This window comes from Xenopus tropicalis, chromosome 3 (assembly GCF_000004195.4).
Source record: "Xenopus tropicalis strain Nigerian chromosome 3, UCB_Xtro_10.0, whole genome shotgun sequence".
NCBI classification, from domain to species: Eukaryota; Metazoa; Chordata; class Amphibia; order Anura; family Pipidae; genus Xenopus; species Xenopus tropicalis.
In genome coordinates this window covers 130,758,220-130,774,681 of record NC_030679.2, presented here as the reverse complement: position 1 = coordinate 130,774,681, position 16,462 = coordinate 130,758,220, and the positions used below count along the sequence as shown (strand labels likewise).

At 39.0% G+C, this 16,462-nt stretch overlaps 1 protein-coding gene across 3 annotated transcripts in view; it reads right to left on the bottom strand.

The window, feature by feature from the left end:
* vps41 (VPS41, HOPS complex subunit) overlaps positions 1-16,462 on the bottom strand; it is a 36,504-nt gene that overhangs the window by 568 nt on the left and 19,474 nt on the right. For all 3 annotated transcript variants that reach the window (XM_012959405.3, XM_002932710.5, XM_004912520.4), the window contains exons 17-28: positions 15,467-15,559; positions 14,753-14,880; positions 13,351-13,495; positions 12,437-12,478; positions 11,610-11,660; positions 10,700-10,837; positions 7,552-7,606; positions 6,739-6,879; positions 4,508-4,644; positions 2,750-2,849; positions 2,278-2,322; positions 205-284 (exon numbers count right to left, since the gene is read on the bottom strand). In XM_012959405.3, coding sequence (XP_012814859.1) covers positions 205-284; positions 2,278-2,322; positions 2,750-2,849; positions 4,508-4,644; positions 6,739-6,879; positions 7,552-7,606; positions 10,700-10,837; positions 11,610-11,660; positions 12,437-12,478; positions 13,351-13,495; positions 14,753-14,880; positions 15,467-15,559 — 1,155 coding nt within the window. The remainder of the gene's footprint in view (positions 1-204; positions 285-2,277; positions 2,323-2,749; positions 2,850-4,507; positions 4,645-6,738; positions 6,880-7,551; positions 7,607-10,699; positions 10,838-11,609; positions 11,661-12,436; positions 12,479-13,350; positions 13,496-14,752; positions 14,881-15,466; positions 15,560-16,462) is intronic.

Below are 16,462 nucleotides of genomic sequence, written 5' to 3'. Positions count from 1 at the left end.
AGTTTGCTAAACTACATGCAATATACAGGGGGTACTATACATGGGGCAGAAGCGCCTATGATAAATGAACTTGCACCTAATGAATCACAAGCCAGTGGCACACAATGATTAGGATACGTGCCTTCCCAGGGGGTCATTTCAAACACACAGATCCCTATGGCTGTTAGTAGGCTTATTTTAGGTATTTGTAGAAGATTGTCTTACAGTGTTGGCAACAGGCAAGCAGTCTCTGTGGAATGTATGCCGGCAGTGAAATGCCACTACACCAAGCGGCTTGGATGCATCTGGAAAAAAAAAAGTAAATTATCAGTAATGATCAGAATTGAAAAGGCCAGTCAGTATTATGATGCTGCTCTGCTTAGGAGGGAGATGGGAAAGGGCTTCTGAAGCAGATCAACATCAGAACAGTTCTCTGTTTTCCTTTTGAAGGTATATCTCTCTGATGTATACAGGTACAGGAACTGACCAGCAGGTGTCGCTGTTGTTACAGAATTCATTATATTGGCATTTAATAAAAACTTAACTAGCCCTGAAATGAAAAAAATAAATCATAAATGTAAATTGCAAAAGTGCTTAGAAAAGCACAAAAACATAAGTTTTTTTTTAAAGGTGTACTTATCCTTTAATCAAATCTTAAACCCATATAATCATTTCTTCCCAACCATACAATAATCTGAGCAGCACTAAAGAATGTATTATATCAAAGCTGTCGGTTAATATATAAAGGGACCTAGAAGACATTGGCTGCAAATATCCTGGTACAGGTATGGGACCTATTATCTAGAATGCTCGGGACCTGAGATCTTTCCGTAATTTGGATCTCCATATCTTAAGTTTGTTAAAAATATATTTAAATATTGAATAAACCCAATAGAATTGTTTTGCCCCCAATAAGGGGTAATTATATCTTAGTTGGGATCAAGTACAGGTACTGTTTTATTATTACAGAGAAAAGGGAATCATTTAACCATTAAATAAACCCAATAGGGCTGTTCTGCCCGCAATAAAGGGTAATTATATCTTAGTTGGGATCAAGTACAGGTACTGTTTTATTATTACAGAGAAAAGGGAATCATTTAACCATGAAATAAACCCAATAGGGCTGTTCTGCCCCCAATAAGGGGTAATTATATCTTAGTTGGGATCAAGTACAGGTACTGTTTTATTATTACAGAGAAAAGGGAATCATTTAACCATGAAATAAACCCAATAGGGCTGTTCTGCCCCCAATAAGGGGTAATTATATCTTAGTTGGGATCAAGTACAGGTACTGTTTTATTATTACAGAGAAAAGGGAATCATTTAACCATTAAATAAACCCAATAGGGCTGTTCTGCCCGCAATAAAGGGTAATTATATCTTAGTTGGGATCAAGTACAGGTACTGTTTTATTATTACAGAGAAAAGGGAATCATTTAACCATGAAATAAACCCAATAGGGCTGTTCTGCCCCCAATAAGGGGTAATTATATCTTAGTTGGGATCAAGTACAGGTACTGTTTTATTATTACAGAGAAAAGGGAAATCATTTTCAAAAATTAGAATTATTTGCTTACAATGGAGTCTATGGGAGAAGGCCATTCCATAATTTGGAACTTTCTGGATAACAGGTTTCCGGATAGCAGATTGTTTCCGGAAATCTCCATAAAGCCGACTTGGTTGGTCAGTTCTGGCCGACTCCTTCGTTCCTTGCAGAGCAATCGTTTGGTTGCGCCCCCCACTACTACTGCGGTTTCCCATCTTAAACCTTTCTGCCTGGCTGCCCCTTACATTGGGAATGCCCTCCCTGATTTCATCCGGAGAGAATCCTCCCCCAGTCTTTTTAAAACTAAACTTAAAGACTACCTTTTGGAGCACTCGCCCAGCACCTGATCTGGGAACTGGCACTTATATTGTAGTGTCACCCACTGTGACCTACAGCACTTATATTTGCCTATTTGTGTCTGTTAGTTACCCTCCCATATAGATTGTAAGCTCTACGGGGCAGGGACCTCCTTCCTCTTGTGTCCTCGACTCTTAACTTATTGCTGCTGTATTTATTATTATACTTTGTATTTATCTATTATCTTAACCCCCTGTTTGTATTAATGTATTCTACTGTACAGCGCTGCGTACATAAGTAGCACTTTATAAATAAAGATATACATACACACATAAAGCTCCACATTACGGGAAGGCCATCTCCCATAGACTTCATTTTAATCAAATAATTCTGTACAGGCAAGAATGTAATATATGTATAATTGATGTAACAGAAAATACAAAATAACACTTTACCTGAGGGAAGTATGGGAGACAGGCAGGCTTCACAAATACTTTCATCTATGGCAAAATGAAAGTTATATTAAAAAAGTATCGCAGGAAAAAAGCAATAAATACTGCCAATACTGGCACTAATGATCCATTAACACAACCAAAAGTGACACCTACACACATGCAGCACCTTACTAGGCTGTTTGTATGACTACATCATGTATATATGTAACATGTTACAAGCTTTTTAATAACCCTGACAGAAATATTACATTTCCTCTGAAAATGTCAAAAGGTATTTACAATATATTGCAAACAATGCCATATTTTCCACACAATATCCTTTAACCTGCGGGTCGGGGTCTCAATTGATTCAGTGCAGAATTCTAATACAGAGTCTGCTGGAAAATGTAGGCTTAGACAGCGCTGTATATTAGATGCATTTTTATAAATAAATTCTTAATAAACAAATTTCAGTGTTAGACTTGGCACCTACCATCCACCAGCACGGCTTTGGCTTGGGTTCTGTGCAGCTTCTTTAACAATGACAAAGAGTCTGATACTAGGATTTTTTTGCAGCCCTCTCTTAGTAAGATCTGAAAAAATAAAGAAAAAACTATGTTAGGGCTTTTCATGGTACATGGTTTCATTTACACTTCATACAGGCAATGGTGTATTTTATGAAGTCAAAACATGAAATCAAAACATAAGAAAAAAAAACCATGCAAAAGCAAATCAGTGCCACTAGAGGTGCCCAAAGCTGGACCAGTTAGGGGGAGTCGGATTTGGGGTGGACTTCATAAAAATTCTATATCCAATTTACAGAAAAGAAAGTGTAGGGTAGATTCAGGCACACACAAACATATATGGATAAAGCCCGTTATTGTCTTTTAATTTTATTTTATGTTTGTTTTGTAGGGCCAACGAGTCCCATAAAACCTACAGCCAACCCCTAATTCACAAGGACCATCAGTTCCTTAAAGGAACAGTTCAGTGTAAAAATGAAACTGGGTAAAATAGACAGACTGCGCAGCATTCAGCTCTCTAACCTCTTAATTAATCAGTAGCTTTAGGGGGGCCACATGGGACATAACCGTTCAGTTAGTTTGCGAGCAAGCAGGTCAGATTCAAAAGCAAACCAACAGAACAGTTATGTCCCATATGGTCCCCCCTCAAGTCACTGCTAACAGCTAAGAGAGCAGTAAAGAAGGAAGTAGAGTTCTGGCTATTATGTTAGACATCTGCCCACTCCAGCCTTTATAGATTACATTTTTGCCTAACTATATTTTGCCCAGCCTATCTATTTTGCCCATTTTCATTTTTACACTGAACTGCTCCTTTAATCTCACCTCCTCTATCCACCTATATCCACTCATATCTCATGGCAAGTTACCTGCAAGTAATATTGGGTATCCTATTGCAGTTTTTGCAGATGAGAGAAAAATAGCAACAAAAATCAAAACTGCAAAAGGAGGCTCAGTCTGATGGGTGAGAATTAGGGTGAGATTTTAATTGATCTTCTAGAATATATGTGGAACTCTAGCTGGGTGGGTATACTAACCATCTGTACATATATTTATTCCGTTAATACAGGGGTTCCCAAAACTTTTTTACCTGTTTGCAAAAAAGAGTTTGGGAGCAACACATGCATAAAAAAAAAAAAGATTCTGGTGATGCCAAATATGGGCTGTGATTGGCTATTTGGTAGCCCATGTGTTGACTAGCAGCCCACATGAGGTTCTGTTTGTAAGTACACTGGGTTTTTATGCAACCAAAACTTGCCTCCAACCCAGAAATGTAATGAAAAGCACCTGCTTTGAGGCCACTGGGAGCAACATCCAAGGGGTTGGGGAGCAGCATGTAGCTCAGGGGACACTGGTTGGGGATCACTGCCTTAATAAGAGCTACAGGGTCCCAACCAAATGCTGGGTGCCAAAGAGGGTCCAGAACCAGAGCAATATATATACTAGAAGTCTCAGGAATCCTATGACCACCTAAAAGCACTGGTACCATGAAGCTCTTTTTATGTTTCCATTAAAAAAACATAACAAGAGACAGTGGGGGGGGGGGGGGCACCAACAAATGGATATTAATGTAAAACAATAGAAATATTAGAAAAACAGGCCACTTCTTTTTCTGGGTCCCCTGCCAAAAATTGGGGCCACCCCTCTGTGCTGGCTTTCTCAGGGGTCCTTTCTAATTCTATAATTGTGTCTGCACTGATGATTTTTATAATCCATTGGTTGTATTATACCTGGAGGTTGTAATCCTGTAGGATTTTAACAAGGGAGTCTCTTAGATTGGGAATCTCCATTCCTTCTTTTATGCGGTGGATCAGAAGTATTGGGTCGACGTGTGTCCCGATATTGTTCAGTAAACCAGTTATAAATGCTGTTGATGAAACAGATTAAATTTTATGAGAATAAAAAAAATCACCTGATCAAAAAACCATGTAAACTTTATTGAGAATTTTGAAGAGCTAGAGGCTTTTCTGGTTTAAACTGAACCCATCTCCCTAAAACTGTTTCCCCCTCGAAGGTGCAGAATAGAGCCCGCACTCTGGTTGGAGGGAACAAGAGATGTCACACGCAAGCATAAGTTGTGGCACAATTATCTCTGCAGCAACATGGCTGCCCGCACCTTGAGCTTGTGGTTTGTTTCCCCCAATTTGAGTGTGGGCTGGTTGGGAAAACGATTATTGGGCGACAGCTGCCCTTTAAAGTGATACCGACACGAAAAAAACTACTTTTTAAAATATGAATCTACATAAAAAGTTACCTATAAGTCATGTTGATCGTTTTTCACTGATAGGGCTACTTTTGTAAGTAATTGTTACTTGAAGAGTCTAAACCTGACTGTTTTGCCAACCTGACTGTCCCTTCCCAGCCTGTCAGTTATAGTTTCTAATGCTAACGGCCCCCGCCGCCCCCTCATAGAGAAACATGGGGGATCAGATAGGAAATGTAAAAGCCTCAGGAAATACATTTATGGCAAAATTATAAAGCTCATGCAAAGACAATGTTATGAAAGATGTAAAAAAAAAGGTTTAATTTCTGGTGTCAGTATCACTTTAAGAATGGTCCAAAATTTTACGACACCCAGGTCAAGGCTTGTATGACAGGACTGCAGGAATTACCCATGGTTTTCTTGTGCAAAACAGGAACATAAATGGCTTTCAGTTCACCAGTGTTCAATAAATCCCTACTCCTATCATTTTATTGGGGCAGAATGTAACCAGAGAAATTTGAAACTATATATTCCTAATACTCTGAGCCAGTGCTGTCCGACTTCTATGCTAGCGAGGGCTGGAATTTTTCTGGGCTACGTGGTGGAAGGCTGACAATAGAAGCCAGTTTTGACCACTTCCTTTTTTGTAAAACCACATCAGCTTCAAATTACACCTATGTTATCGCTGGAGCTTTTAGGACCATACCCACATTAATGGTGGCAGCACAACAAAAAGGCAGGATAGGCAGGCAGAGTATGGCACACGCAGGCAACATAGGGCAGGCAGAGTATGGCACACACAGGCAGCATAGGGCAGGCAGAGTATGGCACACACAGGCAACATAGGGCAGAGAGAGCATGGCACACACAAGCAGTTAAGGGCAGGCAGAGTATGGCACACACAGGCTGCATAGGGCAGGCAGAGTATGGCACACACAGGCAGCACAGGGCAGGCAGAGTATGGCACACACAGGCAGCACAGGGCAGGCAGAGTATGGCACACACAGGCAGCACAGGGCAGGCAGAGTATGGCATACACAGGCAGCACAGGGCAGGCAGAGTATGGCACACACAGGCAGAACAGGGCAGGCAGAGTATGGCACATACAGGCAGCATAGGGTAGGCAGAGTATGGCACACACAGGCAGCATAGGGCAGGCAGAGTATGGCACACACAGGCAGCATAGGGCAGGCAGAGTATGGCACACACAGGCAGCATAGGGCAGGCAGATTATGACACACATAGCTGCAAGGTAAAAGTGCTACCCACTGAGCCACCATGCTGCCTATATTCAAAAATTATGCTGATTTCACTCTTCCAGCACATTTAATTGTCAAAAACCTCTCAGCCTATACAAAAAAGACTAACTACTGTCCACCCATCACCCATTACTAACTTGCTTCACACCAATCATTGACTGGACCCTAAATTGAAATGTTCTCTGGGTTGCTAAGTCTTTGCTGTTATCTTCTGCATTTGATTCTGATAATTTTTCCATTCTGGTTCCAAAAATAAGCGCAGTAAAGGTCTATCACCAAGGAGTAAGCACAGAGATGTGAACATATTATTCTGGTGTCATTCACACTAAAGCCTAAATGGCGGACCACGTGACAGTAGTTTTATGGCACTATGGAACATGGCCATTGGTCAAATACAATATCATGTTTCTAATACCATGCCCATGGTTTGGTATCAGATATATTTGAAGAGAAATTAGCAACATTTTGTAAGAAAGACATGATATAGAACCAAACTTACGTGGTTTATCAATAGAATACAAGATGAGATCCTCCCACAATTCCGCATCATCCTGCTCTTTAGCAAACTCAATGGCTTTGTCCACATCTTTGAGTTCTTCCATAATCATTTGCAGAGCCTTCCGGCTGTTGCCCATTCTACCTGTGGGACACAAGCAAGCAGCTGGTTGGTGATAGCAATCACAAGAATGAGCAATGCGCTCTTGTCTCACATGTGATATCCATTAACATTCATTACCGAAATCCATAATTATGAAGCCAATGATGAAATCATGAAATAAATCAAAAACACATTTCATAGGCTGAAACCTAACAGAACATAGTTTTAATGCACAAATTTCCTTTTTATTCAGACCCATGTTGTTCTGGATTCTTATATATTAGCACATAGATTGGCTCCCACAAGCTGATGATGGAATGATACCAATGTCCTCAAGCACCCCAGCTGTACTTGTTTAGATCTTTACCTTCAAGACCCAATTTAGGAGTGCAAATGAAAGTTCAGTAGAACAACAGTATGTGGATAGAAATGTAAATGAAACCTGAGGACACCACATAAAGTATTGATGTGCAGGATGGCTCGAACCTGCCTCACCCTCAGGTGCCGTGGGTTTTGCACAACACATTTGGATCATGGCGGATTGGACCAGAGCCCTTCTTGCCCCCGCCTCCCCACCTGTGACTGTGCCCCAGTTCCGCCATTGTCTATTTATAGGTGCTTCCCTGCCCCCTCCGCGACGTCAGAGATGGGACGGGAAGGCACAAGTATACTAGTAGCCGCATATCACAAAATAAAAGGTATGAAAACACTTACTTAGAAGAAATACAGTTTCCTCTACAAAATTTCTCTGGTGACAGATTTCAAGAGCCTGTAATAGAAATGTATAGGTTATTAATGTCCAGGAAATCTGACTATAAACAAGAATATTAAAATAAAGCATTCAATTACACAATATTTCACTTCAAAGCCCTTACAAAAAAACAAATAAATTGCTGTTTTCCTAAACCTGGCTCAGTAAGTAGAAATGGCCTGTGTACGATTATTGGGGTCGTTCACCTTTGACTTAGTATGATCTAGAGGCTGCCATTCTGAGACAATCAGGAATTGGTCCTTATTTTTTATTATTTGTTGGTTTTTTTTTAATTATTTAGATTTTTGTGCAGAAGCTCTTCAGTTTGGAATTTCAGCAGCTATCTGGTTGCTAGGGTCTAATTTAACCAAGCAACCAGGGCCTAGGGCTGCTGTGTATCAATGGAGGCAACTGAAATAGGACTAAATGGCATAGATTAAATAGCAGGTAACAGATAAGCTCCATTATATTCTACATATCTTACCTGCTTTGACTTTAATGCAATTTGTGAATTTGTACAGTTTCGCAAGTTTTTTTGGCGAAGCAAAATGGGACAGATTCGCTTATCACTACTGCTGAGGTGTATATGCTGTGAATTAGGGGTTGGTGCAACTTCCAGTGTGAAATATAGGTATGTATAGCATGTATAGAAATGTATAAAATTGTATTATTATTTGGCATTTCCTATAAAGAGATTTTTTTTGATAATACCACCTTATTTGAGTATATTTTTTTTGAGTACAAGCAAATTCTTTGGTACAGGTATGGGATCCCTTATCCGGAAACCTGTTATCCAGAAAGTTATGAATTACGGAAAGGCCATCTCCCATAGACTCCATTATAAGCAAATAATTTTGATTTTATAAAATAATTTCCCTTTTCTCTGTAATAATAAAACAGCAACTTGTACTTAAGCCCAACTAAGGTAAAATTAATCCTTATTGGGGCAAAACAAGTCTATTGGATCTATTCAATATTTAAATGATTTTTAGCAGATTTAAGTTATAGAGATCCAAATTACGGAAACATCCCTTATCCGGAAAACCCCATGTCCTGAGCATTCTGGATAACAGGTCCTATACCTGTATTGGCAACTTTGGTTTTGACACTGTGATGTTGATACCTGAGGGTGGAAACGTGACTTGTGACTAATAAAGTATTTTTCCTGAGTGAGTGAGTGCTTTCTTAAGGGTGATGCTACAATAAATGTATTAATACAAAGAAATTATTCCAAATAAAACCCCCAGGAATTTATAACAAATAAAAGAAATAATTTTTTTTATGGAAGTCTGAATATGCTGGAAGGACAGGCCAGATATCCTGCCTTTCCTTCTAGTTCTACTTTAGCCATTGGAATTCAGTTTGCAAGGTACAGGTATAGGGTACGTTATCTGGAAACTCATCCGATTTACAGGAAGGTCATCGACTCCATTCTGATCAAAATATTTTCATTTTTAAAAAATTATTTCCTTTTTTATCTGTAATAGAAAACAGTAGCTTGTACTTGATCCCAACTAAGATATAATTAATCCTTATTGAGGGCAGAACAGTCCCATTGGGTTTATTTAATGGTTAAATGATTCCCTTTTCTCTGTAATAATAAAACAGTAGCTTGTACTTGATCCCAACTAAGATATAATTAATCCTTATAGAGGGCAGAACAGTCCCATCGGGTTTATTTAATGGTTAAATTATTTCCTTTTCTCTGTAATAATAAAACAGTACCTGTACTTGATCCCAACTAAGATATAATTACCCCTTATTGGGGGCAGAACAGTCCTATTGGGTTTATTTAATGTTTAATTATTTTTTTAGTAGACTTAAAATGTGGGGATCCATATGACAGAAAGACCCCTTTTATGAAAAGCCCCAGGTCCCGAGCATTCTGGATAACAGGTCCCATACCTGTACTGCATATCACTCGTTGCACTCCAAGGCAATGGAGTCTCGGGGTGTGTTGTGTACAGTCTAAAGCAGGCTCAGCAAATCAAACAAATGTTGGCCTGGGAACACTTTTGTGTATTTAGGTGGAATTGAAACAGACTGATTAAAAATTTTTTTTAAGTTTCAAAGTGCTTTTAGGCTGATTTCCAAGTAGCCAATGTAATGATTTATTTCCTGCAGTAAATCAGAGAAAAGCATGTCTGTAGAGAGATACCCAGGATTTTCATTTAGACTATGTCTACAGATACAGGATATGTTAACCAATAACAAAGCTACCCAGTAACATATACGTTTGGCAGGCAATGCTTTGGTCAGGAACAAGTACCAATGGCACAATAAACAGGCACAGACTAAAGGTGGCCATACACGGGCCAATTCTAGCTGCAGATATTGGTCCCTTAGACCGATTTAGCAGCTTTTCGGCCCATGTATGGGCACTAACGATCGGGCAGGTTTCATTTTTAGTCAGATCGGGGACAGCATTGGCTCATTGATGTGGTCCCCGAACCGATGGATGCCCATATCCGTCTTTCTAATTCGATCATTTGGCCCCAGGGCCAAATGACCAAATTAGCACAACTTCACCCACCAGAAGTTGGGATATCAGGAGAAGATCTTAGAGTGTATGGCCACCTCAAGAGACTAAAAAGCATTATAGAGGCTGGAAACCAAGAAAAGGAGAAAAGACTTGCAATTAGCAAGTAATGTGATCCATTCACAGGGGCTGCATACGACAGCAAGAGCACTAAGGGCCTCTAAATTATCCTTAGTGCTCAAGAGTAATATTAGTAGCAAGAGGGAGGCTAGGAGTCCAATTTTTTTTTTGTCCACAATTGGGTTTTTGACCTAAAGCCTGGCAAGCTTCTTATTTTAATAAAAAAATGCTTGGTTTTTAAAAAAAAAAATAAAAAAAATAACATGCTTGATAAAGGGGTTATTCTGCCCCGAAACGTTGCACCTCCGCAAATAAACTTTGAAGGGCTTGTTCCCTAGTTTATAGCCCTGTGTGCCATTTGCTTTCTTTTTCCTATTTGGTTTTGGGAGGGTGCCGATCCCTCCAGCGGTGTGCACCGGGCGTTTATTGTCTTGGAGAGCCAGGGTGTGCGGAAGGTGTCTCTGTTGTGCTCACAGTATAAGACAATGCAATGTATCAGTGAAGCTGCTCACCTTCTCCAGTGGACAATGTGTGCTGTCTCTAAGAAAAGGCAGAAGGTTTGGTCGATCAAATTCTGCATACAGGCTGATTTGCTTCTCGTGGTACTTCCGGCCTTTATGATGGTCTCTTTTGAACAGTTTGTGCAGGTACTAAAGGCAAATGAAAACAAAGCAAGTCAGGAATATTCAGAAGTCAGATAAGCTTGCTGTAGGAATGAATATATATTAAATATAGCTCTGTGCTTAAGTTCTGGTGTTGGAGTGGATCAAGGGGGGCCACATTGCAAGAGAAGTAAGTGATATTGCACTAGGAGAGATGGATTTCTGTTTTACAAAATGGAAATTCAGCTTTTTGCCGCCCCTGGTAACTGCCAGCTCATTGCCATCTGAAGCAAAGTTCTCATCTTGCCTCAAGGCTGGAGCAGCCCTGATACAGATCCTGTGAATTATCCATGTCATTTGTCAACACTGGGCAAATTTGCCCATGGGCAGTAACCCATGGCAACCAATCAAATTGTTGCATTCATTGTTCTACCTGCAGCTAACTAAAGAATGCCAATCAAATGAGCCCCACTATGTTTTCCCAGGAGTAGTAACCTATAGCAACTAATCAGCTACAGGTACAATTTACACGTCACCAGTTTAACAGCAGGCATGTTATAGGTTGGTATGGATTACTGCATCTGGGCAAACTTAGTGCAGATTTACTTTATAAAAGTAAAATTTATAAAAGTTAACTAATCACAATTTTTTTGGTGAGAATTTCCTAAAAACACAAAGTAATAACTCATATCTGTTTTATAAATTCAAAAGAGGGTTATGTATAATATGAAAGAGCCTTTTTCTGGGAATTGCACTGCATATGAATTCAGGCCGTTTAAAATGGATGGATTTGACACAGGAACAAAAGTAGAAAACGTACCACATGCTGCAGTTCCGGTCTATCCTGTAACTCATTCACAACTTTCTCAATCTGTGAAAGAATTAATGCAACAAATAAAATATTTTTATTTCATTAAGCATAGTATCCAAGGCTATTGTGATACTAATATCTACAGTTAGTATTAATGTTTGTATATATAGTTTATGTATGTGAGTGTATAGATAGGTCAGTAAAGTTTTGTGGGTGCTGGGTTTACTTGGAAGGGTTGAACTTGATGGATACTGGTCTTTTTTCAACCCTATGTAACTATTTCCAATGTCTAGAGTCTCACTGTGGCCCAGTAACTTCTACTCACAGAGCAGCAGTATACACAATGCAGAATATACTTAGTATACAATATATATAATATTACCACATATTGTTGTAAGGACAGAATGTGGCCACACAGGTTCAAATAATAGTTTGGGCACTTATGATACAGTACAACTTTAAACTCAATAATGTTTACCCTCCTTAGGTATTCAGACTTGTCTGAGCCCATATAACCTGAAGATGGTGTCACAGAGGATGAGTATCTCCGCAACTGACAAAACCAAGATAAAACCAGAACAAAGGACCCACTGATCTGGCCCTACCTCTGCATCACTAAATGATATAAATATATGACATATTTATGTTGTACTATTATATTGTTCCCTGTCGGTTCTTTAAATGTGTGGTTGGAAAGTACATCACTGTGTATACAAGCTGGACATATGAATCCGTAAATAACTGCAGTACATTCAATAATACCATTACTTGCTGACATTTACTGTATGTTAAAGCAGAAAATATCAAAAAGAGGTTGAAAGAGCCACCCTACTCACTGAAATTTTATCTTCGTTGTCCAAAAGCATGTCCACAGCTTTCTGTAAAAGAAGAAATGGAACGTTGCTGATAATAGGTTTGTAAGGGAACAGTAACCTGTGCAACGCTGCATGATAGAGGTAGTAATTTAACCAGAGATGTCACATATGTCATTCTGCAGTAGGGGTTGCCTTTATATGGTTATGGAAATTCCCAATGACACCTAATATTTTTCAGATTTAAACAAGGGAGAAGCACCATTACATTTGTTTGTATTAGAACATGCCAATGACTTTTCTTTAGTGCCCCATATATAATCTTAACCCTGCCTTTCCCATATTTACTCCCCCACTCTGCTACATTTCATGCTCCCTGCTTTTGTATATGGCTTCTTGCACCATGATGGTGGCTGGGAATTTGAGGGATAATTTGTGGGTCAAAATTTGCTCAGGCCTCCCTTGCCTCATAACATGGTTATGTATAAACATAGTCATAACAGCCACCCCTTAATAGTTGTGAGGACAATATGGGACTTCAATTCCTAGCTGTTACTGGGATAAGAATAAGCTAGAATCACATGAATGGAATACAGCAGACAGGCCCATGATGAAGCTGAGCTAGAATTGCATGACTGGAATACAGTAGACAGGCCCATGATGAAGCTGAGCTAGAATTGCATGACTGGAATACAGTAGACAGGCCCATGATGAGGCTGAGCTAGAATTGCATGACTGGAATACAGTAGACAGGCCCATGATGAGGCTGAGCTACAATCGCATGACTGGAATACAGAAGACAGGCCCATGTGCCCCAGGAAGCATGCAAGCAGAAAATGGCCTTAACTTAAAAAAAATAAAAATGAAACCCTACTCTTTCACAAAGCCACAAACAAGTTCCTGGCACGTGATGTACAGTAAGAATCCCACACACACACCTCCGTATCAAAGTCCATGAGAAGAACAATCTTGTCTTTAATAGAGCTGAATAGGTTGTGCTTGTGTATCAGATCAAATACTTCTTTGTTCCGGAGTTTCAGATAAATATTAAGGGCTTCATCGTAGCGCTGATCATAGGTGTGCCTGGAACACAGAGACATGATGCTACATACTGCCTGTCCATCTATAATAACATACAGAAGAGCATCTCCAGTCCATTGAAACAAACATGACTCAGTCAAGCATGTCAAAACTGCTTTTAGAGGGAACAATGGGGTGATGGTAAGGAAAATATTCTTAAATTGGGCAAATTGTCATGTATGGGCAGGTATGGGCAGGTATGACCAGGCTTAAAGGGGAAGTTCACATTGAAGTATGTTGTAGAATCTTCTATTCTTATTGATTTTACAAGTGATCTTCATTATTTATGTTTTATACTTAATTGTATCATTCTTCTGCCTCTTCACGGCTTTTATATGGGGGTCACTGACCCACGCAGCAAAAAAACACTATGTGAGGCTACAATTTTAACGTTACATTACGTTTGATTTCTTATCTTTCTAGTCAGGCCTCCTTTTATTTGTATTCCTGTCTCTCATTCTCATCACTGCCTGGTTGCTTAGGTAAATTAGACCCTTGCAACAAGATAATGCCAAACTTAAGAGCTGCTGAACAAAAAAGCTAAATAATTCAGAAACTTAAAAAACAAATACATAAATAAAATGAAGACCCATTGCAAATTTTCTCTGAATGTCCCAGTCTACATTATACTAAAAGGTAATTTAAAGGAGAAGTAAAGCTATTGAAGTAAAGCTGATGCAGTTTATTGCCAATAAATTAGCCATAATAATGCAAGGTAGAACACGATATATATTCTACAGAAAGCTTTAGCATACCTGAGTAAACAGCCATAAGAAGCTCCCTCTGTTTGTTTAAGATAACAGCTGCCATTTTAGCTTGGTCTGATGTCACTTTACTGCCTGCATCTCTGTGCTCTGGGTTCAGATTACAGTAGAGTAGGGAGGGGGAAAGGGGGAAGGAGAGAGGAGCAAGCTGAGCATTCTCAAGCCCATGCCCTGGAGGTTTGAGCTGAGAGAAGGAAGTCTGATACAGAGAACCATGTGTATATAATAGAAGGAAAGAAATGCAATGTTTCTTTTGACAGAGGACTCAGAGCAGCATTATTGTGAGTGTTTATTGGTGTATTTACAAAGACTTTTCTGATAAAGCTTACTCAGTTTTAACCTTTCCTTCCTTTTCAAAGTTTAACTACCCTTTTAAGTCCTGGCTTTCACACAATACATAGCCTCATTCTGGCTCTGATCTATACTTACATTTAGTGACCAAGGAATATGATATTGTACAGTGTTAGTATAAAATCTATAGAAAAAGTGAACTTACAATTCTGCTAGAGCCTTCAATAGAGTCCTGTTCTCAGGGTCCTTGTTCAAGTGACCTTTTAAAGCTTGAACAATTGTTTTGCTGTTGTACAGCTCTCCCGGCCACTCTCTAATTAGCGTTGAAAATCCCTAGAAAGAGTGAGTACTTATGCTTTATATAGTGAATAATATACTCACTACTGTAAAAATAAGGATATTATAAGTCACCCAGGGGTTTTATGACCATAAAAAGGAGCAAGGCCGGAGACAGAGTGCATTTATACAGGTCATGGAACTCCAAGGTAATATCCTCATATTTTTCACAGGGGGGACTTTATTATAATATACAACTTTCAGTGAGTCATGTGGCAGAAATGACATCACTAAGTACCAATTATAACTGATGACATCACTAAGTACCGGTTATAAGGATATTATTTACAGGATATTCATGGTTCTTGTGTATTATAAATGTATATTTTTGGAGTTGTTATATGACATGCCTTGGTGCATTTCACACTAGGTACTTAACTTTTAAAAAAAATTGAGAGGTCTATGGCTGGCTATGTAGAAGTAGTGTTGGGTAGTGAAACTGTTTTATATTACTCCCTTTAAAGATGATGTAATATTCTAAAGAGATACAATAGTTACAGCTCCATTTGCATTCAGAACTTTTGTGTGCCTTGAATCATGGGCAATAAATGTGCATAATATTGTATTAAAATGAACACAATACCTCATAATCTGTTTTCAAAAACTCATCCAAGATCATTTCATAAATTGCAGGTCTCAGACGTAAATCTCCCCTGGGCAGATACTTGCTTATTGCCTGCAAGACAGAGATACATTTCATTTTTAGCTGCAATACACTAACACACTAACCCCCCAAAAGTATGGTAATAAGAGACAGTAAGGGGCCCATTTACTTAGGTTCTCTGAGAAAAGTTTGATTTTTTTTTTTTTTTTATGTTTCGTTTTTTCCCAGATTTACTTTTTCTTGAAAACTTTCACCACTCATCAGAGTGGCTTCTTCAGTTCAAATGACTGGTAAGGAATTCCCCGGCATTTAAACCATTTGAACTGAAGAAGCCACTCGGATGAGTGGTGAAAGGTTTTCAAGAAAAAACTCAGAAAAAGTCCAGTTGTTTTAGACTTAATTCTACTAGATACTTTATATTGTGACCTGGATGAATGAAAATCATATAAACTTGACATGGTATAAATTTGAATTAAACTCGTTTATTGTTATATTCATAAAAATGTCACGGTAATACTTGAATCATTTGTATAAAATTTTCGAGTTTATATTTGGAAATCCCGAATTTTTTAAGCCGAGAGCCGTGTCGTTAAAACTTGAAAAAATTTGAGTTTAAACTAACATTCGTTTCCATTAATCCTCTTTATATTTCCCACACAGGAATTGCTCCAGCAGCCATTTTAGGAGCATTGGTGCTCATTCTTGGAAAACGATAATGTGTTTAAGTTTCACTTGAAACTGGATGAAACATGAGGGAGTTAATTTACCCTATAGCGCTCGCTGCACTAGAAGAGCCAAAATTCTGATTTAAAATCGGAATTTCGGCTCTTTAAGTTACCAGAAACGACTTTTTGCTGCCCCCGGTAACTGAATCATGACAGCAGCGACTCGATTATTTTATTAAAATGGAGTCTATGGGAGATGGCATTCCAGTGCTTTCTGCATAACAGGTTTCCAGATAAAAGATCCAACACC